Raw genomic sequence first — 25,834 nt, 5'->3', positions numbered from 1 at the left:
GGCATCTGTCGGAGGGGCCGCCGGCTCCTGGGGCAACTTCAGGATGAGTGTTCAACTGTGACCCCGCTGAGAAGCAAAGTCGCAGCTCCGCTCTCATTTAGCAAACGCACACATGAGCGCCGCCGCTGCCGCCGCCGCCGCCGCTGCCGAGTAAACAATTTACTGCTCAACTCCGCTGAGGATTCTAAAGGTGCGTCTGGGAACAGGCGGAGACGACTGGTGGCGTCTGATGCGTTCCTTGTTTGAATTTAAAGGAACCTCAACATATGTGAACACAGAGCTGTGTTGAAGGGTGACCCTCACGATAGTCCAACCAGACCAGGGCTGGGCAAACCTTTTAGACTGGTGCGTCGCAGTGGGTTCTAATATTTGACAGAGGGGTCGGAGCAGCAGCAGCAGGTCGATGGAGTGTTTTAGGCGATTCACCTCTTGGCAGGAAAAATATATATCATGGGAATCTGTAGAAACCGTCGTGCTTCGATGTCAACTGTAGATGAACAAAAGTGTTTCAACACAGCAGGTGTCTTTGAAGCCCCATGGTATTAAGCTCTTTATTGAAATCATTCTTAAAACACTAAAAACAGATGAAATACAGCTATTTTATTACTTAATGACTCATAAAATGTCTTTAAATTCAGCGGGCTGCATATGGTCCCCGGGCCGTAGTTTGCCCAATGCCTGAACGAGGCCGTTGCTGAATTGCTGAGTGTTCTTCCGGCCGACGCTTCCCTGGATCAGACTCTTTGTTCCGTTCTTCTGAATCGGCGGTCAGAGATGAAATATGGGGCGGGACTTGACTTCGCAGATTGACACGTGGTCCATCCAGTCAGATTTGTGAGAACAATGTGAATGATTGATGAATGAATGAATGAATGAATGAACACAATGAGGTATGTTTTTGTCATTCAGCCAGTCTTAAAACACCAATTGGCACTGCATTTGTTTCCATACTGCAATTTATTTCATGCTTTGCATTGTGTACTATTGTGAATATGATATAGTGAGTACCAGGGTACAAGCGGTGACACCTAATCAATTTGAGGAACTTTTGGCTGGGCCTCACTTTTGCTCACAAGATCATTATTTAATTTTAAGTTTGTAGACTTAAAAATAGGTGAAAGTCAATGTGTGTGTGTGTGTGTGTGTGTGTGTGTGTGTGTGTATTTATGCAATAAAAAAACTCTGAGGCCCACCCAGATATCGACCGACTCACGCAGCATCGGTGTTCTCCATCTGCCGCTGTCACTTTCCTCTTGAATAAGCAGAAAATTCAAGACAGAGGTCACGCACATCATAAACAAGAGGATGCTTCAGAATCACCTGTCGATAGGATCAATGTTTCGTTTGTCACTCAGAAATGCCACGCAGCAGCACACCTCGGCACAAGTGATGCCGGCCACTCTCAAGCAGACGAGTTTACGAGTTAAGATTCCAAAATGTGACAGAATAGAAATGCAAATGTTTGGAACTGACTTTCTGTGCTATCAAACTTTTCAACTCCAGTTTTTCCCCAAAGACCCCCCCCGTCCTCTCTCTCTCATTTTGTGCTGCCTTCACTTCCCTTCGCGTGTTTGTCCCAGTATAGTGTGAGCAAATGCCTCTGGAATGTGAGATAAAAAGCTGTCCAGTAAGAATGAAACAAGTTTTTGAACAGTTTATATTTTTATTTTTAATGAAATGAGAGAGTACAAAGTTATTAAAAATCAGAGAGATGTGAACCCATTTGATCCGCGCTGTCGTCTTCTGAACAGCATCAGTTTTTCTTGGAGCACTTGTGTTTAGTTAATTGGAAGAAGTCGGCGTGGACGATGTTGCAGGCACCATGGAGAACCAGATCTTCTAGGCTGAGGAGTAGGGCCACAAGAAGTGAAAAAAATATTACAGGGAGGAGATTTTCACTGAAGTTTTCTTTTCGAGTTTTACGTTGAAATTTCGAGAATAAAGTCAAAATTTCGTGAAAGAAGTCCACGTAAAAAAAAGACGAAATTCTGTGAATAAAGTTACCCAGTTACCCGCAGTTAAAACTGCAGAAAACAGATGTATCCCACAAGGTTCACCCACAGTAATCAGAAAACTGGTGAAAACGGAAGTACTAGTACCCTTTCCACTTTATTCACGACATTTTCACTTATTTCACGTTGAAATTAATTGCAAAATTGCGATTTTGTTCACGAAATTTCATCTTTTTTTTTAACGTCAACTTCAATTTAGCTCAAATTTAACTTTTCAACTTTATTCTAGAATTGGAAACTTGAAAAAAAAAATCGATCTTTTTTTTTTCTCCTCTTATGGTCCTAATCATCTTCCGTAGTGTCGCCCCAGATCCACTGAATAAAGAGGAGATTCGAGGTTGTGCTCAGGGACTCCCTCTTCTTATTCTTAACGAGAGGTGGTCGGCTGCGTTGTCCAGTTGGACTGCTTTTGATCCGCCTTTCCGATCAACAATCTGCGCTGCTCTCGTCTTCTCACGCCGAGGAGCCACAGGAAAACAGCAGAACCATAAATAACGAGGGATTTAAGAATGCGTTCTTTAATGGTGCGTATGAAAACACTCTGCAGGTAACGTAGTAGCGTGTAAGGCCGACGCCTACGCCGGCGCGCAACCCCCGGCATTTACCAGAGGGGGAGTTCACGTTTTTAATTGCCGACACTGTACGCGTCTGGCTCTCTGGAAACCTCCCCCCCCCCCATCGCTCCTCCTCCACACCTCCCTCTCGCAGGGAGACATCATCCATTATCATATATCAGATCCCGCAGCGCAGACAGGTGCCGCATGAATAATTAAAGGTCGATACATTAGCACTTGTGCGGAGGTATGTGTGTTTGAGCAGATGTCATCCGCCGCGACTAAAAGCACCAAGAACCTCTCCATCCGCATTAAAACGCCTGACGCTCCGCACTACAGAGCACGCGGAGGGATGACGCACGGGCTGCAGAGACGAGAGGCTGACACACATACACACACACACACACACACACACACACCTCTGAATATATCCAAACCTGAGTGGTCTGGCTGAACAGGAGTATCTGCTGAGGGATTGGGGCGCTCGGAGCAGCGTCTGTCCTCCTGCTCCTTATCTGCTGCTCCTGAGCTGGGTCCCCTCGCTTAAACTGCAGGTTCCTTTGACTCTCTGCCGAGGAAGTCAAACGCTGGTGGCTGGAGGCTGGAGGCAGAGGGGAGCTCGAGAGAAGGCAAGTTAAAAACTGCCTTCTCACGTTAATTACACCTGAGGCAGAGTCATTTGGATTTTTGCCTGGTTGGAGATAAGCTGCTTCTCCTGCGCGGAGAGGCCGGCCGAGGAGCGATACCGCTCACGTCGCTGCGCCGTGGCTTTTTATCGGGGGGGATGTTTTGCAGGGGGAATTTAACGCGGTCAGATTTTTACGGTGTGCAGGGGTTGGGGAAGTCACTGGCTTGTGAATTAACAGATTAGACTTGGATACGATGTCAAATCCTGGTATTGTAAAGTGGATTTACCAACAAGAAAAAAATCCCCATCCATCCATCCATCCATCCATCCATCCCTTAGAGAAACAAACACATTCGCACTCACAACGATGGGCCATACAGAGTTGCCAGTTAGCCTGTTGTTTAGGGTCGGGCTTCTGCTGTTCCCCAACCGAACTGTCATGTTAACGTGTGTGAACCTCTTCGTCCTCTGTCCCTCTGAAACCCCCCCCCCCCAGCAACAGCTAACTGCTAACCCATGATGCTAATGACAATATAGCATGCTAAGATTGTTTCCAAAATGTACTTTACAAGAACTCAGAACGTTAAAGGGAATGAGCAACATGAACATCCTCTGGCTGCAAATACTTACTTGACTTGGTTGACTTGACTTTGTCCACATGACAAGTGAATACGTCCCCATAACGTCCTTGTTTATGGAGGTTCAGCGCTGGTGGCAACACCACAGGCCAATGAGGAGGTGCAGGTTGCCGGTTTGTTTTGGTGGGACAGCTAGCGGTGAGACGGTATCGTGCACAGCCGGTAAAGTCATCAGAAAAGCAATTCATCCACAGGTGCTTAAAAAATATACATCACGTTTATTTTCACTGATACCAAGAGTCCACACAGTTTTTGTCTTTGTCTATCGATGTGTTTTTGGGCACAACCTGTTTCCTACTTCCGTACATCCAACAGTCAACAAAGTGTATCACCGGGCGTTTATCACTACCAAAGACAAGAGAGTTTCAACGAAGCTGACACACATCACCGTGGTGTTTTAGTTCTAAAAGTAACACAATGTACAAAAAAATCAAGTCTTGAAATAGCAAGATTCTCGGTTCCATAAAAAACTTTGTTTTTGTTTTTCTTCTTCTTTTTCTTCTTCTTCTTCTTCTTCTCCATCTTTTTCTTCTTCTTCTTCTTCTTCTTCTTCTTCTTCTTCTCAATGTCTGGATAAGAAAACAATGCACTTATCTCTACGGAGCTTCTGCCGCATTACTTGTTAGGCAGCCGAGGGGTAAATTGATGCAGATAAGTACTGAAAAGAAACAGGCCGGCTGATCCCCGCATTACCGCCGCGGCAGCTTTCCAAGTAGTCACTCAGTCACTGTGGAACTCCGAAAAGCTGCGGCAGAGGCCGTCTGGAAGTGGTTAGAATGGAGGAAAAGAGTCCGAGAGAGGAGGAGTGCGTGACGCTCCGGCGAACGGTGGAATAAATCTTCCCACAGATTGTACAGGACAGTACGACACCATTGTTACGTCGGAAAGAGCTGTGCAAATTAGAAGTGGTAAAAACAAGACAAAAAAAAGAAAAAAAGAAAAGAGAGAACCTGAGGGATGGATGAACACTGATGGGCTGCGTGTTAAATGGTTGATTAAAGCCCCTTTGGCAGTCCTCGGGCCCCGTCGGGATGGAGAAGGCCGAAGCAGGAGCGCAGTCGGCGGGGAAAGAGGGGAGCGGCGGCACAGCGGCCTCAACAGGAAGCTAAAGGCACCAGGAGAACCAGGAGCAGCGTCGTCCAGGTTCGGCTTCGCGGGCGGCCGTGCACGGAGCGCTGGCTGCTCTTCGCACGGACACCTGAGGGAAGACGAGCGGGTTTAATTAAAAACTCCCAAAAAACACATTTATCTTTAACTGCATTGAATTGAGGGAAAAACAACTCCATTTCTCAGTTGGAAAAACATAAAAATCAGACACCCAAAAAACCAGCAGCCTGTTGCTGTGAAGCCTCCCTGGTCATGTGACACACACACACACACACAGGCGCGCGCTGCTCAGAACTTTGCGTTCGTCTTGTTGCTTCGAGGTTAATTGGCTGTGCCAGCGAAGGAAGGCTTGTGTGGGAGAGGTAATTAAAAGAGTATTAGCCAAAGAAAACTTAGCTCGCGCAACAGCTGCACCGACTTAATTACAGAGCTGCAGCCTGCACACAGCGGCTGGATTCCAGAGGTCGTGTGTGTGTGCGCGCGTGTGTGTGAGAGGGGGGTCACTCAGTGCCTTACCGGAGGAGGTGACCAGTCGAACTTGGGAGCTGACCGCGCCCTCCCCTCCCTCGCTGAGAGCGCGCACCTCGATGATGTAGGTGCCCCCCTCGGGCAGCGACAGCATGGTGGAGGGGTTGATGGTCCTCGTCACCTGCCTGTGGCTCCGCCCCTCCTGTTTGAGCAGCACCTGCGGGTTTTTTTTTTTTACAGAGAACAGTCAGAGTGCTCAAGTGGATGCGAAAGAATTAAAAGGCCCCGTATTGTTTTGAAATCAGGGCCAGCCTCTCAAAATTAATTCTCACAAAAGGTCTCCAGAAAACAGCCATATTTAGCTCCTTGTTTACAGCCTTCTGCAAAAAGAATTGCATTCAGCTTCCAGTTAGAGCTGATCCTTTGTTGGACTAGAGCAGTGTTTTTCAAAGTGGGTGGGAACTAATAACGTCGGAACTTTTTCCACGGCGGAACAATTAACAAAAAGTTTTCAGTAGGTTGTAGCAAAGAAAAACGCTGCTCAGGTACACAGGATGGACAAATATTTGACAGGGACGAAAACAAGGGCATGAAAATTTTTCTTCCTCCAAGATGTGGAGGGCGTGACAGAGAAAGTTTGAGAACCACTGCCCTAATGCCATGCAAGTCTATGGGGTCAAAAGTCAACATTGTCCTAGAGACATGGGGCCACTTGCAGGTTCATCGGGATCCCTCAAGACACAGCCACGTCAAATTTGGGGCTTCTATCCCATGAGGAACCTCGAAACCCTAACCCTAATTCCAGCAGTAACCCTAACCCTAACCCTAATTCCAGCCTTATCGCTAACCCTAGTGCCATGCAAGTCTATGGGGTCAAAAGTCAACTTTGTCCTAGAGACATGGGACCACTTACAGGTTCATCGGGATCCCTCAAGACACAGCCACGTCAAATTTGGGGCTTCTGAAAAATTATCTTCCTCCAAGGTGGGGTGTGACAGAGAAAGTTTGAGAACCACTGGACTAGAGAGAGGAACCATCACACACTACACTAAATTGGTAACGTTAAAAGCAGGATTTGTGTTTAATATAACGGCCAAAGGAATGCAACTGAAATGTGGGTTGAGTTATTCTGGACACCTTGGTTAATATTTATGGTAATATCACATCAATTCCAGGTCACTTCTGCTTTTATGGCCCCATTTTTTTGGGAAACTGTCCTTCCTGATTTTCTAACATTGTGTCTCAAGGATGCAAGTGAAATGAGAGCTTCACCCTCGACTGCTTTGCTTGCTCTACCTTTCAGCTGTAAAATCAGTTAAATCGGGGAGATGTCACAGATAGCAATTTAACGTTGGCTAAGACAGGGTGTTTTGAGGGATGCCGTAAACAAAGGGTCAAACGTTCATCCATGCTTATTTTCCGCAGATTTACATGGATTGTAAAGGGGTTCAGTTGACGCTTTGAGAAACTGATGGTGGTGATGTAGCGCAGTACAAGTAAAAGCTGACCGATGGACTGATTGGTTGAAAAAAGAAAGACCAAAGAACAGTTTTTAATGGGACCTTAAAAAACAAAAAACAAAAAAAAGAAAAATATGACTTTTGCACAAGTCATTACCATGTATCCAATGACGTCCGACTCGTTTTCTTTCGCCTTGACCGGGTCCCAGCTCAGGGACACGTTGTTGCCCTCTTGGATCCACAAGAGGTTGTTGGGTGGCTGTGCGGGAGCTGGAGGGCAGAAGAGCAGAACCCTGGAGCATACCTTTCTCCCCCACACACTGTGTTGCGTGATTAGCGTCGGCGCGGCACCACTCACGGGTTCTCCTGGTGCGGGCGGTGACGGCGGCGGTGGCGGGACCCTGGCCGATGCTGTTGAACCCCTTCACGGTGACCAGGTACACGCTGTTGCCCTCCAGTCCCATCAGGATCATGGACGTTTCGTTCTTGGCCGTCCTCTGTTTCCGACCTGACTCCTCCTGGTCACTGTCTCTCCAGTAGCTGACCTGGAGACGGGCAGCGAAGAGCGTCTCAGCACCTCGGCTCCAGAAAAACCCAACAAAAAAACAGATGTGCGAGCGCGGCATTTAACAGTCCAACCTCGTATCCTTTGGGCCTGCCAGGTCCCGGGCTCGGCGGTTTCCAAGTCACCCTTATTTCCGAGGAAGAGATGCTGTAGGCTTTCACATCAGAAGGCGCCTCTTTTGGCTCTGAGGGAGAAAAAAAAAATTATGTGATGAAATGAAAGAAATGGTGACAGTTGAAAATGCGCCTCCCAAGAAACTTTTTTCTTACTATCCATCCTTAAAGGTTGAGTGTGTAATATTTGGAGATTTGGAGAAAAAACAGCGACACCAAGTGGTTACATTTTAGATTGCAGTGCTCATTGGCTCTGCCTCCCTCTCCTGAGCTTGCCAGTAAACTACAGTCGCCTGTGCCCACAAACCTGGATCCCTCGTCCACCTTCTTCTAGTTGGATTGCACACTGGGCTTCCTTAGAAACATGGTGGCGCTAGATAGCAGCTAACTTGTTCCGTGTATTTTCTTATATATGAGTAAGAACCGTTCTATGGGTAGGAAAACCAAATGACTTTTATTGTACTGCAAGCATACAAAGCATCAATGTTTAACATTAAGCTTTTACCAATACAAAAATCATAAATCAAGTCAGATTTTACACACTGGACCTTTAAATCCCCGACAGGCGAGCAGAAGGACTCACCCCCCTCGGCGGAGTGGATGACCACGACTCTGCTGAAAGGCCCGTCGCCCTTGTTGTTGTACACCCCGACCTTGACTTCGAAGGCGGTGAGCGGCGGGAACGTCTCGTCCCGGTATTTGTACATGGTGGAGTCGGCCGAGGTCACCATCTTCTCCTTCCAGCCTCGGGTCCCGTTGGCGCGGAACGCCACGATGTAGCCGAAGCCCTCGCCGTTTTGGAACTCCTCGGACACAGGCTGGGGGAGAGAGGGAGGGAGGGAGGTGTGGCGGAGGGATGGAGGACAATCGGCCCACAAAGATTAAGAATCAACTCGCCTCGATGAGACGTTGAGCTCTGTGACTGAAGGCGACGTATCGTCACGGAAAGAAAACAGGCCTTCCTGCACGTTTGGAAAATCCCATTAGACCAGCTGCATTTGATCAACAATTGGCCGTGATTGCCTGCCATTGTTAATAAAGACGCAGGGAACCTTAAGTAATGGAAACAAATCGGATCTGCCTAAATTGTGTGGTTGTCTGGTTATTTATCTTTTGACAGAGGGCTTTGGGACGCTGGTTTTCCAGGCTCTGCTCCAGCTGCTCTGCGCTCCATCAAATCAAAGGCTGTTTTATTGGTTGAGCTTAATTTTTCCCATTCATATCCGAACGACAGGGATTCGGTCTTGTGATAAATGTGATGAATGACAAACACCTGCGCTTTTCATTGTAGATCTTTCAGGTGGACCTTTCAGGTATTTGGACTTTACTTAAGTATTTTCGATCAAGGTGCTCATCAGGACTCATCAGGACCTCTGACCTCTGACCTCTGGTCAGCCCAGTGCTCATTTTTGAAAAATAAACCAATGTATTGTTTAATTCATAGCAATTTCTTTTTCTTTTACCTGCCTTTTACCGACAAGTACATTTCAGAGTTTGTACTTTCTCACTTTCACTTGAGTAAAGGAGTTGAATAAGTACTTTGACATTCACCAGAGCATTTTTTTTATACTTTACCATGAAGTACGAAGTGTGAGTACTTTTATCACCTTCTGGTAGCGGCTTCCAAAACAACACTGCCGTGTGAAGACATCGCCCAGATTAGCACAAAACACTTCGAGGCTGCGGGGCGGGGGTGGGGGCGAGGGGGGGATCACATCTCATCCGCCGACCAATCACCGTGACTGGCTAATTACGGGGATGATCAGCGATAATGAATTACCTTCCATCACGGTTATTATTGGCGCTAGCGATGCTCTTTAAGAGACGGTGAGGGATGTTGGTGGGGGAATGGGGGGAGGGGGGGCGGGGGGGGGGGGTCCTTGACGAAAAACAGCGAGAATTAATTAGCGAGTTCGTGTCTTGAGACGCTCGCGGGTTTTGTTTTGGGGGGGGGGTTGTGGTGGATATTTTCGTTCAGTCGAGGTGCGAGCGAGGCGGCCCAGGAGCATCTGGCGGTTGAGGCCCCGTGGCCCCCCGCCGCTGACAGCGACTCCGGGTCCCGCACTAATGGCCCTCCCCGAAGAAGAGGCAGCCGGTCTCTCACCGTCGACTCTAATGAGACGGCTGAATGAAGCTGCGGAGACTATTTAGTCATTCATCCTGCTTAATAACGCTGCCCACCGTGACCGCTCGGCCTCTGACAACCTCGACACAGATGACTGGAGAGGAGGAGCGAGCCGAGCTCGCCAGCCTCAAACTGCCAGGGAAAAAGTGGCGCCAACGTCGCCGCTCCGTCTCCTCTGATATCCGTCCTCGTTCATCACCGACACAGAGTTCTTGTTTTTTTTTCTTTTTTGCGCTCAAAGAGCTTTTAGGGATGAAAGGAAAAGAGGAAACGAGAACCGGGGAGGACGCGGAAGCTGCGCTTACAAATTGCGTACTTCTGTTTGAATACTTCAGGCGCAGCAGTATTTAATGCAGTGCACTAACTGGAGAGGGTGATCCAGTCCCACATTGGAGTTTTTGCACTTACTGAAAGTGATTTTTATTTTCCTCCAACTCGCACACGTCTCCGCGAATGACTTGTTTCTCATTGAGCCGTATGCAAACATGCAGTGTCGTATTCATGCTCTAAAAACTGTCCAAGAATTTGAGTGTAAAAAAAACAAACAATGGACCCTTCACACTTCCAACAAACACCAGATGGGTGATTTAGCCTAAGTGGTGCGATCGTGCTAGTGTGTTTGCGGGAGTTACTATCTGCAAACTACCTAACATTTTAATCAGGCATTAACACCGCGGTAAGCGTGTGCTTCGTGTGTGATAAACTGATGTCCGGGCTGCCTTTACCATCTGTTTGCAATTGGCTGTAAAAAAAACAAAACAAAACAAAAAAAAACAAAAAAAATGGGGGCGAAGTTATTGTAAATGAAAAACAGTGATACGCAATATTTACAATATTGCCTATATAAAAATGAGAGCACCGCACAATATGTCCACTGCATTTCAGCACCCAGTGCTAACAACAGACTGCAATTTTGGACAATGATAACATCAGACTTACTAAGATGAACATTCGCAACTTATCAGAGTTTTAATGCCAATGTCACCGTGCTAGCTATGGGCATGTTAGCTCGCACCTACAAACATGAACTCGCAGCCCCGCAGCCATTTCAAATGTTCAGAATTTTGGACGATGGTTGAGATCTCCAATATTTCACGCACTCAATCGTTGGAGTGTTTTGAGTGCGAAATACGCTGAGTAATAACGCCGCATTCGTGCATTCTCCTCAGCGTGGAGGCCCTTCACGCTCAAGTGCTGGTGAGCTCTGCGATTCGGATCACACCTCGTGTACCAACCACGTCAGATCCCCGCTGTCAGCCCCCATTCCATGGCGGCGGATTCGTCCGATTAACAAGAATGTTTCCCCAACAAACAGGCGTGCGACATATGTCGATACCGCGTCGATTCCATTGTTGATACCGTCTGCGACGCTGATCCTTTTCACTTCAGACGCCTCCGCTGTCACGGGTCTTGCAACCAGCTTGGTTTTCAACTCGACTTCAGGCGTCTTTGTTCTCTTAATACGCGGCCCTGTCGGCCTAATTATTTGTAAGGAGGTTGTCACAGCGTTGTAGCGGCCCCTCTAATGACATTCTGGGTTTATAAATAGGAAATGGGTGACTAGCAAACACCATCCCATCTGGAAGAGACATTATCCCCCATAATGTGCCACGGAGGGGCTCTTCTCCTCGTGTGAAGGTTATCTTCCCAGTGGCAGTTGGGCTTCCATACTTAATAACTACAAGAATAACTGTCAGTCGCCTGCACATCTGTTCACCGCTCCCCTGTTAATATATCCTTCCGCTGATCTCAATTGCAAATTTCTCCGCTTTTGCTCATAGATATTCAGCCGCTCGCTGTGCCCTAAATCTGGCGACGCGCCAAGCTGTCCGACTGGAAATAGCCTCGCGCCGATATCCCGCTAATGCCACGCGATAAGCTATGAAAATCTTGCAGGGGCCGGCGTCCACGCGGACGTGACGAGCGCGAATCCGTGTTTGGGGGCGCCTTGTGGGACGGTTGTAAGGACGACCCTGAGCGCGAGACTCAAGGCCCCGCGTCGTAATTGCTTGTCTCCGGTGGGAGCGCCATTAACATTCACAACATTCACAACATCTTAATCCACCGCCGGTGGCTGACGGAGCAAAACCAAGAAGAAAGTTAGTCAGTGAAGCGTCATTGACCAAAATGTAATAATTGTGAACAAATTCTGCCCCCAACAGGACTAGTGTGCTGCCTCTGAGGCATTCTTTTATTTATTTATTTATTTTTTTTACTAATTTCTTCTTCTGATGATTGTTTCCTGCTTATTTCTGCCAGAAGTTTGAGTTGATCGTGAGAATGATTTATTTTGAAGTTGAGTCATTTATGACAGTGGTGCCCAACGCCCGGGCCGCAGACCGGTACCGATCCATGGGTCATGTGATACGGGGCCGCGGGACTTTAGCTCGATTTTCAACCCCCTGCTGCAAAATATTGTTTTATACTAATATTGACATTTCTCTATCACACAAAATCTCCGCTACAACACGATAAAAATCACTGCCAACACTACAAATGGATGTGGATCGAACCGTGTTTCGGTTTGCCCCCCCCTCCCCAAAAAAAAAAGAAAATAAAAAAAGTCTCCCAATCAGGAGAATCAAGAGCCGTCTCTTAGATCCAGTTGCTTGTGCTCGTCAGCAATGAAGATGTTGTTGTTGCACTACTTTCAAAATCAGTCGGCACATTGAAAAGACTTACAAACCTGCGCTGAGAATAATGCAAATTCTTTATACCATCCCTCCTTCGGAAGGGTCGGCGCTGCCCGCAGGCTACGAGTGTCTTTGCTTCCTCCCCGAGTCACGCTGCTCGACGTGTTGCAGAGGTAGCTGCTCAAATATTAAACCATTGGCAATGTGCTGCTTTGTAGCAACTGTTCGGTTTTTCTTTGGTGTTGGCAAGTGACTTTGGCAGTGGGTGGGTGGGTGGGGGGGGGAACCGTGTTTCACAGCCACGGCAGACGCAAACAGACGGACACACACGAACAAAACAAAATATAATCCTATTAAATATCATCAGCTGATTGTTTGCTTGGGCATTCCATGCGTGTAATTCGCCCAGCAAATAATGTAACAGATTTTTTATTTTTTTTTTTTTGCCTCTAATCAGATATAATCCATACGGTTGCTGCTCAAGTTCAATGTTTAGCCCAGTAAAAAAGACACTCCCACTTTAGAAGATCCGCAACAGATCTATTTTCACACACCCATTTAACTGCATCTCCTCCGAGACTATTCAGAATGCTTCCAGACTCTCTCCATCATCTTCTTCCCTCTTGAGCAGCCCTGAAATTCCTCGACATTTTAATTACATCCTACTTTGAAGGTTCTGGGAGTAACAGAGGAAAAAGCAAACCCCCCCCGCCTGCCGAGTCCAGACTGAGCCCCACTCGTCATACTTCACCTCCGCTGAGCGCAACCAAGTGGAAAGTGATTCAATCCTCTGTATATCTCCAGAAGCATCAGTGCATTTCATTGGAGCTTAGAAAGCACAAGGCCCAGCCATGTGTCGCATCCCGCTTCAACAAGTCCCAGGCATGGAAAACTAAAGCTTTTTAATGACGGATTTAGGCAGCAGCAGCCTCTTCTTATTACCCACTCGTATTTACGTGCAGGATTTATTGCTGACACTCTCAAGGGAGCTGTGGCAAAGCTGCAAAGTCACAGAGAAAGTTTCAAGAAAAGACAGTTTTAGCAATTTTTTTTTGTTCTTTTCAATTTATTCGTCTACAGAAACTGCTTCGAAACGGCAATGGAATAGAAATTACGCTGATTATCATTTGGATTCATGATCACGGTTGCTCTGCTGGTGACTCGAACTTTCTCACATTTAATAATAAAGACCTGTGTGGGTCTCCTCACATATTTAATCACGCAACCTTAACATTCCCGGCAACTTGTCATGCTGCGCTCTGAATTTGTTCACTTAACGGAAGTTAATATCCTGCCGCTGTTGCACAGTAAGCAGCTAAAGTAGTTGGAGTTCAATTAAGAATTGTCGTCTATAGCAATTTATAAATTTTTGCTGATTGGTTTTTAACACTTTAAGATATCTTGAACATTTTTAAATGGTTATTTGTTGTTTTCTTTGCTGAGTATTTTTCAATATCAGGCCTCTTATTTTGTAGTTGGTCTTGAGAAACAAGAGGTGACGGTAAAGATTTGATCAGAACTGCTTTCTCCAACCTGCAATGCTTTTATTACTTTCTTTATATTTCCAAAATTACACTTAAGTCCTGAAATAATTATATTGGAAATAAAAAGGGATGACCTGTGTTTTTTCTCTATTATTTCACCACTAACTGTGGAGCCAAAACAGTTTGAGCAATTGGATTTCAGTGGACAAAACCCTAAATGCTTGTGCTGTCTTTAATAAGATATGAACAGTACAACAAATAAAGGTTATTATTGGTGATGTGTAAAAAAAAAAGGAACTCAACCCAAACTCCAGACTCAATATTGTATTTGTGTGTAACACAACTCCCGCTAAAGTGGCGTGTTCGAGGGCTCACCTCCCACAAGATGACCAGCTCGTGCCTGCGGCCGTTTCCTCCGCTCACATTGGCCGGAGCCACCGAGGGAACTGTTGGAAACGGAGAGTTTAGTAGCGGATCGCTGAGAGTACAGAAAACTAATAACATCAGCACAAACCTTCACGCCTGCAGTGTATCTGGGGACAACAATGGCTCAAACAAAACTACAATTCTGGACGTTATCCACATTTTTAATAACTACTTAACTAAAGCTACAACTTTTAATATTATGTCTGATTAAATAAAAAAATATCAATTACCAAAATGTTTGTAAGGTAAAATCAAATTCTAATTAAAAAACAAAAACAAAAAAAAACAATACACCTATTTGCCTGCATGAAATAAAAGCTCAAAGAAAATATATGCACAAAAAGATTTTTTCTTTGGGAAAATATTTTAGCCCACATTAAAAACACCTGTCAATGGATCTGGCGGATGACATTTGGATGGTTTAATTATAACTTTTGGGGTGCATAAATTAGCACGAGTCCGTGTCGCCACAGTAATTAGCGTGTTAATTACGCCGAGGAGATAGGACTGATTAAATAAGCCACTTACGCACGACCAACGACCTTTGCAATTATTACATTCTGAGATGACAAACGAGCCGTTGGCGTGCGCCATCCAACCCCGGCTCAGTAAAATTTGGCCGACCATAAATCTTGCAGTTCGCTTCACCTCGGGCCGTTAAGGGACCGGGCGGTTTTGGCAGGAACACTAAACACTTCCAAATTTGTGTAAGCCACTTATTTTTTTTGGACTTGTGACTCAATTAAACTTGAGTACATTTAACGACGGGCACGTAATGGTCAGAAGTGGCCTTCGGGTGCACAAGCTCCTGTTTGGCTCTCATTTCAATCTTAGCAGGAATACGTAGTCGATACGTGACGTTGATTTTTCCAGGACGGGGTGGAGAAATTACCCGCTTCTTTGGTCCTGACGGCCCTGGACGGCGCGCTGGGGTCCCCGGTGCCGATGGCATTACTGGCCACCACTCGGAACTCGTACTCCACCCAGGGGTTGAGCTGCACGGCCATGGCCGACTCCATGTCTCCTGTCACGGGGTCTGGGTCTGCACACAGAATCAGGGTAATGGTCGGTACTCAGGGTGTGGTTCTCCCCGCTGTCCACCTTGCGAAGAAGCCATGGAAGGCAAAACCAGGCAGTTTTGTTAAGCTATGTCACTAGTCGCTACAGTCAAAGTCTTCCATGAATTTCCTGTAGCTAGCTTGACGACAAACCACCCACTTTGAGAAACACTGCTCTATTGTAACATATGCGCTAATTCATTTAAACAGGCTAAACGTCTTCCTGCAGAGTTGCGTTTCTTCCCACTTTAGTCAGACCCAAGCTGACAAGTCAAGATTCTCAGTCGTCTAGGTCATTGTAGTCTTGAGGAATATGTTAAAGGCGACTGAACTGGTTTTGGTATCGTGAAGATGTTTTGCCTCTAATTTTGGAAGGATTCTTCAGTTCGGAAAAAACAAACAAACAAACCAAAAAAAAAAAAAAAAACGGGATGGAGAGTCCCCTATATTTCACCACCAAATTGGAGCAAAAAAACTTGGAGGTGGTCCTGAAATGTTTAGCCACCCTATCAGCAGAAGGTGTTTTGTTACGCTGACACAGTGAAACCCATGCAGGTGGTTATTTCCGAGCGGTGAGATCCAGCTGCTGTACGACGTACGGTACAGATCACCTAGCCTCAATCTTCGAAAACGGTTAGGGGAACGCACACCGCCTCACAGGGGGAAATGTGTTTATTAATTTTTTTTCCTAATGGCTGAACAATTAAGCGGGAGTTCCGGGCGGCCGCTGTCTTGGGCTTAGCATAGCAGGTGTTTTACTGCCTAATGCCGCGTTCAAACGAGCAGGAAGTGAAGCAGACTGGCAGAGCGTCATCGGGGGAGGGAAGCAGGTGTCGTAGCCGAGAGACGGTCATTAAATGAAAAACCTGTGTATGACGACTCTGAGACTGCGGCGAATGCGTCCAGTTTGCAGGACTTTGCTGAAATGGGCCGATAACTCGCTCCGTCGTCACAGCCGCACAAGCTGCGGCTTAACTGTTTCACCTCGCAGCCATTGTTTCATTTCTGCATCCAGGTTGCAGCCGAAAGGAGCCAAACACAACCCCACTCACCCCCCCACTGTCTTCATTCTAATGAGCTGCACTGTATCACACTGCACCCACTTGGCATTTTCCCTCAGCATTTTGAAACCATTTCATAGACACATTTCTGCCCCGCTGCGAAGTCTGAAAGCACATTTACTAGCAGCTCTTTTAATTGAAATAAAATAAAGATTTAAAGGTCCCACACTAAACCCAATTTTCAGGGCTTTATCTTTCATGCCAGACTCCCGAGTGGAGCAGCCCGGCACGATTAATTGTCCCTCCAAAAATTGTATCTGTAGATCTCCAGGAAACAGTCAAACAATCAGACCAAATTGTACAGAGAACTGCAAGAACAAATAACGATAATAAGAAAACGCTTTCCACTTTAAATGATGCCCTCTTTTTTCTAACTTCCACTTCCCGCCCAGAGTGGCACAGCAGGGGTTCTGGGAAAATTCCCAACGAGCTGGTCTGGTCTGGTCTTATTCTTCTTCTTCTTCTTCTTCTTCTTTTTTTTCGTTTCGACTCCAGCAAACACCAGCACCTCGCCTTGTTGTCCAGTTGAACCAGTGGTGCTCGTTGGAGGAGAATGAATGGAGAGATGAGGGCTGAAACACTGAGAGCTCTGCAAACTGAAACATCTCATTTTGCCAAAGCGAGGAACTCTTTTATTAGAACCAGCTGAAGGTTTAAAAGGTCAAGTGCCAAATGAAGGTAATAACATCGGCGGGTTGAGTCGCTGGTGCATGTGCTGTGCAAAAATTTACAGCGCTGCCTGTGAGGTCCAAGCCAGTTTTCCCGAAAGTAAATGAATCCTGTGGAGTTATGTCATACAGTGTACCGCTATGGGAAATATTTGGCAAAGACTATTTTACACTGAATTAGAAATTCTGATATCTTGGAAAAAAAATACCCTGATTGCTGCACACTTAGAAACAAAGCTTGTAATTATAGCATTTAATTCTAATAGGTTGGGGATTAAAGAGAAAATGGGTCCAGCTACAAGATGCTTGGAAAGAGACAAAAACAACAAGCCTGGCTGTGTGTGTGTGTGTGTGTGTGTGTGAGTGAGTTGCCTCTTATGTGTTTTCGCGCAACCCCCCCCCCAAAAAAAAAAAAAAAAAAAAAAAAAATGAAGCAAGAAAAATAAGGAAACGGGGGTCTTGTCTCCAGTCTGGGGAGTTCCCTGGCAGGATAGAGACACAGATAAGAGAAACGGATGGGGAGCAGTCAACTTTAATGAGCGTGCGCTTGGATGCACTTGCAGCCAGGTAACGCCAGTTGTCAAGGCTCTTCAGGGCTGCTGTAATCAGGCTTTGTCAATACTGATCCGGCTGCAAAAACAAACATTGACTGAAAGCATTCCCATGTCAGAAGCGGGCAACTCGGGGTAACGTTTCGGCGGAGCAGCCGAGCTCATGTTTTAATCAGCTGCTGCCGCCGCTGCCGCCGCCGCTGCTGCGCTTGTACCCTGAACCACTCAGACGTGGAGCTCCTCCTCCTCCTCCTCCTCCTCCTCCTCCTCCTCCGGGTGCGAGCAGATAAGTTGGGCTCGCGAGCCGTCTGGGGTTAAAGAGGCTGATCCACCCGGCTTTGTGCGGGTTCAACACCGGCGATACATCACGTGGGGGCCTAATTGTTCTTTATCAAATTAAAGTGGGCTTGAGCAGACATGATGCGAGGAGCGTATACATAAGTGTGATTCATTCCTCCGGGGATGAATGATTACCGCAGACCAAAATTAGGCTATTATTAGCTATTACCATCATGCCGCGAATTAAGACGGATTACACATGCTCGGCAAGCCCTCCGCGCCAACGCTAAGTAATTGATGGGTTTTTCTGTCAAGGTTCGGGAAGGAGGGGTGGAAAAAAAAAAGAACCCCGAAAAAAGTAGGGAGGTAGATTTCTGTCTGAAGCGGGTAAAAGTGCTAAATGGATGCCGACAACACCTTTTAGTTCAGGCCCAGAGAGGTTCACCTGCCACTCGCTGCTGCTGCGGCAGCGAGAAAAATGAATCGCTCTGACATTTCATATGGGCTCAAATGAGATTTTGCTCGGTTCGGAGGAATAAAATGACGGCTGAAAATAAAAACGCAAGCAATTATCGCGCCGTCACACCAAAACATGTGCGACCGGCTGATGGCAGCATGAGGAGGGCTGAACCTTTAGAATGAAAAATGAATAAATAAAACAATTCTATTCAAGTCGCAGTCGTGGCGCAACGCTGATTCACGTCATCGGGATTGGGAAAGAGGGGGAAAAAAAAGGAAAAACATGCTGAATAAATGTCACGTAACACACACGACTTTGCCGCAAATCAGTGGAGAATCTATTTCGGAAGCGCATTACGAGGAAGTGGCTTGGTCGCAATGATATCAGGTGGATTCGGTGGATTCCAAAATATCACCCGAAGTCTCGGTTGACTTTGTGGCGGGCAGAAAAATGGGCGAACTGTGCCTTCAAAGAATAGTTGAAGTCGTCAACAAGCAATCAAGAACCGCAGAGTTTCTGCTGAGAGTTTGATTTGGTTAGAACTCCTGCAGAGGGAACCGGGAACAAAAAAGTGACTAGTTCCTCAAATAGTTCTCCAACTATGAATAATTCTTCCTCTGATCCGGAGATCAGACACCAGCGTTGCCGTGACCTTCAGCTCGCGGACCTAAAATCGCTGCTTAATTCCGCCTGGCGACGCCAGTCACCTTGTTCTTTAACTGAGCCACAATCTGCGTGCGTGACTTTGGGGCGGCTGAGCAGGTCTTAGTAAACAGCCTTCCTCTCCCCCCCCCTCTCCCCCTCCCCCTCCCCCGCGTTAACCTCCCGGAGCCCAGACGCTGCAAATTGCACCTTATTGATTACCTGTTTTGACGGTTTGCCAGCCTAATGAGAACGGGCTGCGCGCCTGTAAATTATAGGCGATGATGGGGCTGTGGTTGTCCAGGCCGCGCGTCCACGACAGGGTGGCCGTGGCGTCGCTGATCTCCTCCACGATCACCACTCCGGGAGGGCCGGGGGGACCTGGGGGGAGCAGGGAGACGGGACGGAACCATCAGTTGGAGCGGCCGCAGGTAGAGAGATGATGCGTGGTGACAACAAACAGGAGGAATCTCTGCTGCTGCTGCTGCTGCAGTGTGTGTGTTCATCATGCACCATCGATCTCGGAGACACAAAAGAGTGCATCCATGCAAACAGGAGTGACGCAAGGTGACAACATCACTTTTCGGCTTTCAATGAAAACAAACAAAAATCCCCGGCATGTGCGTGATGTGCTGAATTGAAACTTGATTTAGGGCGACACAGATTTGACTGCCATGTACAGTGAACGTCTGAGGAGCCACAGAGGGGACCAGCTGTGAACAAGGAAAGAAAAGAAAAAAGAAAAAAAAAGACAGCTGGTGCGTTCGCGACTGTGGCCATGTCATGGCTGCACTGAACGGTGCACAGATGCAGACCCTGGGATCTACACTTGAATTATTAGGCCATGACAGGAAAGTTCAGCACTGGAAAGATGTTCTGCTGCTGAATGTGACTCAAGGCAAAATAACTGACTGGTTTTTTTGTTGCAATGTGGAGACGTCTTGAAGCACAAATATACGGAATACGAACAAAAAGCAGCAAAGAAACCGATGAAACTGCTAAACACACCAAAATGAACGGCCGCCAGAAAGAAAAAAAAATAAACAATTTAATTTGGAGGACTGGTCTGAATTAAAAAAAGAGAATAAAATCAATAAATAGATATAAATAGGTTATATTATTATATAACTAGAAATAGATTTCCATTAAAGATTTACTTCTTAATAAATTGAATAAACAAATTGAATATTTTTTGGTGAAGAACTTTGTAACTTCTATGATAAAACTATTGCGATAAGGCGCAGCAAGTTTCATAGCAATGCCAAAAAAAAGCCACCAAAGACCAGGTCAAATGCTTAAACTAATGTCTGTTTTCTCCTAGTGAATCATCAGCACACTCATCAGTAAACTTTGGACGTGATTACCAGACTTTGCAGCCAAACCCTTATTTTAACGGGCCGTCTGAAACTCGCTGGTGCGGACCGACCGTCTGTCCGGACCGCGATCGCAGCGTCGTAACCGTTGGCCAAGTTGGCCGAGAGGAGGGAAAACTGTGGAGCTAAGCTGCTCTTTAATTGTCTCCAACAAAGAAAAAACAAAAAAGAAAACGCATTTCGACAGTTTTCAGCGCAGCGCTGGCTAATTTGCTACACTCTGGCAAAGCATGTGTGCATTATTTAACACGACACCACAAAGTTAAACAACGAAGCAAAAAAAAAAAAGACAGAAAGTGAACAAAGGTTATTGTCGTATTTTTTTTCCCCCCCGAACCGGCTGTTGAATAATTCAAGGTGAGAGTAAACGTGAATATTTGCTTCGGGCCGGGTCAGGAGTGTGCGAGGCGGCGACGACGGACGGCCCCGACTCACCTCGGACCAGAAGCTCCGCCTCCGAGAAGACGGCGTCGGCGCTGGTCTGGGCGCGGCAGCCGTACTTCCCAGCATGCCTCAGGAAGATGTTCCTGATCATCAGGTCCACCGTGGAGGACTGCTGCGAGTGGGGTGGGGTGAGGGGGGGTTGGGGGGAGGGGTGAGGAAATAAAATGAATAAATAAAGTTTTTTTCTTTCTTTTAAAAGAGAGAAAAAGTTGGACGGCGTCAGGGCCCCCGACACGGCAGCGCCTGATGCCCTTTACAACTTGTAGGAGCTCGTTGCGGCTTGAGAGAGATTCCTGTTTAATTCAGCGCCGCTCGCCCGCCGCTACATTCTTCGGCAGCTTTGCCGAGGATGAGAACGCCCGAGGCGAGACTGGGAATAATTCAAGGTCTGCAGACGGCCGTTTAGCACGGGGGCCCCATTAATATTGCCAACCACGCTCCGGCCAAGGAGTCTGTTGTGCCCGTAGGATCGTCGCCGCAAACACCGCGGTCCGAGTGGAGGGAGGACAAGGAGCGCTTTTTCACGTCTGCACTTGATAAAAGAGCGCTGACGTAAATGTAAACCGGCCGGCCTGCGCTACGGCTATCTTATCGTTAAAGGAAAAAAAAAAAAAAAAAAAAAAAATCTAAACAAACATTGAGCTGACATTAACACTTGTAAAGCCTTTGGAAAATGAATGAAAATTATTCATTTGTTTCTATGAGCAAACAGATGGACAGTAAAGCAGTTTAAACAGAGCTAAAGTGTAGCCTAGCTTCGTTGCAAATGTAGAATTTTAGGGCGGGGCTTATCCTCATCACAAGTTCAGAATAAATCCATTTTATTTAGTCATTACATTTTCCAGTGTGAGTTTTCATTAACTGGAAGCATTAATAACAATGTTTGTTTTACATGGACGGGCGGACGAATGCCAACAGCGGGGGCGCAAACGTGGGTTAAAAGTGGTGCACAGAAAACAACAATGCTTAAGTAACAGCGTCGAAAAAAATGCTTTCAGGTCCATGTCACGACATCGTTACTCCACCCACTGACCTGACAGGAAGAAAGAGTCGTAGCTTTGCTCTCTGGTTCTTCTTTGTCGGAAGAATTTCCTCGCTCGCTACTTTTCTTCGCTAACTGGCCCTACTGATTATACTAACGATGTCGACAATAGAGATAAAAAAACAAAAAAACAAAGCAAAAATAAATGTATGCGGGCCACGCCGGTGCATTTTAAACATCTATAGAAGCGGCAGAATGCATTCTAAAGGAACGTCGGACGTTTCCATCTCGGCATAATTTTCTCATTCATTACACCGCTTCGTATTTCTTATTCCAAATGATGGCTGGCTCCGTTTCAACTCTAATTGCCTTCCAGGACCTGCGTGAGACGGCCTCCTCGTTCTTATTCCCCCCCTTTTAACAGGCAGACCTTCGGTGGCCGATTTGAATAAAAGGGGCTTTGACGTACCGTTCACGACTACATGTCACAGCGCAGGAAACACACGGCCTTTGATGTCACGAAGTAGCGTTGGAGCGTATGTCGCTTATGTAGCTCACGTGTATATATTGCTTTCCTTTTCTTTGCAAGTCAAGCAAGATTTGCAAGAGCGCACAAAGACATACAACCAAAGCACACACACACAAACACGAGCACACACAAAGCAACCCACACCATTTGCACTCACACACACACACACACACACACACAGTGGAGTTGGGGATCACATGCAGGCAGGCTGACGAGGCTTCTCTTGCTCTTACTTTTGCTCTTACTCTTGCTCTTACTGTTTGGATGAATTCAAAGTGGCCGCCGCCGCCGCCGCCGTCGTGCTGGAAGGCGATTGGCCGCTGGTTGAAGAACCACTGGAAGGCCACGTCCAGCGAGGTGTCGTGCGTGGCCTTGCAGCTCAGCACCACGCTCTCACCCACCGTCACCTCCACCCGGCTCGGGCTCAGCTCCACGCGCATGGCATCTGCAAGCACAAAGCTGCTGCACTGTCACCCCAGGCTAACACCATGGATGAATTAGAACAGTGCTTCTCCACCGGTGGAGTCTCAAGACCCGCATTTTCTTTCTTATCATGAAGTTGCAAAGTCAAGCACTCAAATTTATTCCACAAAAAAAGAAAAAAGAAGAAAATTGAAAATGTTGAATTTAGTTCTGTTGTACAAAATAAATGCCCAACATTGTCTCTCTAAATATATATAAATATATATAGAAGGACGGAATGCTGGACTGGTGGCTCAGCGATTTTGTTCGCCAGTGGCCCCTCGAGGTAATGCAGCCAAGAATCCCATGAGGCCCAAAAAGCAATTTTCCCAAATACCGCAATACAAAAAGAAAGGTGTGTAAATTGGCTGACAAGACAATTCTGACCTAAAACGCACTTCATAATAAATCTTTCTACTGTAGATCATGGAAAAGTCATAGACTTTTAATCTTTCTAAAGGCAATTATAAAGACCAGAAAAGTTTTATATTCCCAGCTTGTTGTATACGTGCTCTGTCTTTTAGCTCATTCTGATTGGCTGATGCGTCCTGATGCATTATGTGACTTACAGAGGCATGATGGGAAGTGACACTACAGCGCATGCTCATTGGGCCGCATCACGCTCCAAAGTAATGGATTGGACTGGGGCCTTTGCCCTATGACAGCTGGGATAGCCTCCTGCAGACCCATGCAACCCTGAGTGCAGGAACAAGGGGGTATTGAAAATGGATGGATGGATTGGAATGGGCCACCATATTGGATTCAGGGGGTCTAGCTAACAGCCAGCAGCTAACAGCCAGCAAATAACTGTTAGCAGCTCACAGCGAGCAAATAACACCTAACAGCTAACACCCACTGGGACTGAACTGAACACCGGCGGCGAGAAGGCGACGGCTTTGGCTAAATATCCCCTTTGTCTCGGCTCCGGACGGAGCAGAGTTCATCCGGCAGACAGCAGCCTTTGTGCCGCTAAGTGTGTCCTTGTAATATGATTCTTGACTGCGAGAGCTGCCGCTTCACGGCTCAGCGAGCACAATAAATTTTTCCAGGCGGCCCGAGCAAAAGGTGGTGCTGGGGGAGGAAAATGACATTGGGGTGGGAGGGGTGAGGGTGTGGGGGGGGAGGGGGGTCTGTGTACTGGTGGACCCAACTTGTGCTAATTTGGCAGAAAATAAATCCCCACCGCCCCTCCCAACCCAAATCCCCCCCCCCCCCCCCCCCCCCACCCCCAAGGGCACGGCTTACCTTTTACCCACAGCGAGGCGGTCATCTCCGCCGAGCCCAGCTGATTCTCGGCCCGGCACACGTAGTTCCCCTCGTCAGCGCGGCTGGAGTTCACAATTTTCAGAGTGTTGTTCCGTAACAACATAATCCTGCAGGAAAGGACACGGCAATCGATACGGGAGCGAGAGACAAATTCATACGCGAGCGGCCGTGCGACAGAGTTCGGGGCTTCTCGAGGTCGCCGCTGGTCGTGTCGACTAACAAGAAGCAGTCAGCGAGAGAAAGGGCAGAAAAACAAATAAATTGTAACGTGTGAGGTTGCGCCTGTATGGAAGGTGGATCCACTCGAAGACCTTTGCTCCTCCGTCTTGCCGGCATTCGGGGAAATGCGTTTTCTGTTGGCCTTGGGATGCTGTCATCATTCATTTGCCTTTTAAAGTCCCCCCCAAAACAAGATGAAGATAGAAAAGAGGAAGTGGATGCAAACCAAGCCACTAGCTAGCTAAAGCGGTTAGCACGGAGGAGGGTGCCGCTAACTGTTATTGGAAACTCGTTTAAACTTCATTGCCGACACTCAGTTTTCATTTAGCGCCACCGCGGCTCACGGCGGCTCGGCGACGTGAGGCTAATGCTGCTCCAACAGCAGTTTAAGTCGACCAACTGGTCAATTTGAATGCAATCGATGAAAAGGTTTGTTCAGTCAGGCTTGGTCTCTCCCTTCTAAACACTGTCGATGAGCGCTTTACCAGACGGTTATATGATTATATGAATCCAAAGGATTTAAGCCATGTTCCGTGTTTCAGGTATTCAGATTAGATTAGGTTAGATTAGATTAGGGAAAAAAAAGTCATATTTAACAGAAGTGAACAGAAGTCAAAAAATGACCGACAGTTGTATCTTTGCGTTTAAAAAACAAAACAAAACAAAACAAAAAAAATGCGGCCATTGTCCAACCTTCACCCAGGAAAGGCAGGAAACCAGAAAAAAAGAAAATCAATGGACTATTTAAATGTGCTAATGAAGCTGATGTGCAGATAACGATGAGCGGCTCGATCTGAAACAGGGATGAAAACACAGATGGTGCAGAAGATACAGTCTGAGCCGATGGGAGGACAAAGTTTTCAGAACAATGAGACGCGGTGATTATCCTGCTGACCTTTAATCAAGGTAGACGCGCTGGCGACACATCTAACGTGCTGCTTTTGTGAAGCCGCGATAGGCCGTCTGCTGATGTAATGGAGCCAGTTAAAGGGCGACTCCAGGACAAAGTTAGTCCAAAATAATTATAATAATAATAGTTTAAGAATAGGTGTCATGCTTCTGGGTCTTCAACGGAGCGTTAACCGTAAGTTCCATTCAGAAGGGTCATTAAAGGCCGCACGCAATGCAAAATTCACCTGACCAGTCAACACAAAAGTCCCTCCCTCACTTCTTCTTCCCTTCCTCCCTTTGTGATGTCACACGGGGCACTGATACTGAATCTTAGCCAGGTGTTTCCCACGATGACTACCCTGTTTTCAGGTTTTTACCGCCCCACCTCCCTTTTGGGGGTGGGGGTGAGAGGGTGCTAGTGCAGTGGTTCTCTACTGGTGGAGTCTCAGGACCCACATTTTTTATCCTTATCATGAAGTCTTATCAAATTTATTCAACAAATATGAAAATGTGAGCTCTGTTTCTTTCATGTCTAGTAAATGAATTATTGGATTTATTGAATTATTTTAAATTATCTGCCCTCCAAAATAAATGTGCAACTTTTTCCCTTGCAATAGTAAACTGCCCACGAAGCCATGACCCAATCAAAACAGCTCTACGACCCGAGTGGGTTGCGACCCACCAGTTGAGAAACACCGTGCTAGTGCACCTGAGTCCTCAATGGGAAAATAAAAAT

General features: G+C 46.7%; 1 protein-coding gene across 3 annotated transcripts in view; it reads right to left on the bottom strand.

The window, feature by feature from the left end:
* Positions 1-4,032: 4,032 nt before the first annotated feature.
* Positions 4,033-25,834, bottom strand: part of cntn5 (contactin 5) — a 100,043-nt gene continuing 78,241 nt past the window's right edge. Inside the window, exons 13-24 of one of the 3 annotated variants that reach the window (XM_076036701.1) lie at positions 23,968-24,095; positions 22,494-22,705; positions 20,741-20,861; positions 19,155-19,313; positions 15,106-15,255; positions 14,163-14,233; positions 8,129-8,363; positions 7,507-7,616; positions 7,226-7,412; positions 7,025-7,137; positions 5,456-5,624; positions 4,033-5,030 (exon numbers count right to left, since the gene is read on the bottom strand). In XM_076036701.1, the coding sequence (XP_075892816.1) occupies positions 4,927-5,030; positions 5,456-5,624; positions 7,025-7,137; positions 7,226-7,412; positions 7,507-7,616; positions 8,129-8,363; positions 14,163-14,233; positions 15,106-15,255; positions 19,155-19,313; positions 20,741-20,861; positions 22,494-22,705; positions 23,968-24,095 (1,759 nt within the window). In that variant the 3' untranslated portion in view covers positions 4,033-4,926. The remainder of the gene's footprint in view (positions 5,031-5,455; positions 5,625-7,024; positions 7,138-7,225; positions 7,413-7,506; positions 7,617-8,128; positions 8,364-14,162; positions 14,234-15,105; positions 15,256-19,154; positions 19,314-20,740; positions 20,862-22,493; positions 22,706-23,967; positions 24,096-25,834) is intronic. The other 2 variants (XM_076036702.1, XM_076036703.1) reach the window with 2 other exon arrangements.

Source organism: Nelusetta ayraudi, unplaced genomic scaffold, assembly GCF_046127955.1.
Source record: "Nelusetta ayraudi isolate G7.1 ecotype Tasmania unplaced genomic scaffold, CSIRO-AGI_Nayr_v1 ptg000048l, whole genome shotgun sequence".
In the NCBI taxonomy this organism is placed as follows: Eukaryota; Metazoa; Chordata; class Actinopteri; order Tetraodontiformes; family Monacanthidae; genus Nelusetta; species Nelusetta ayraudi.
The sequence above is the reverse complement of the archived record's forward strand: the minus strand, read 5'-3'. Positions and strand labels throughout refer to the sequence as shown.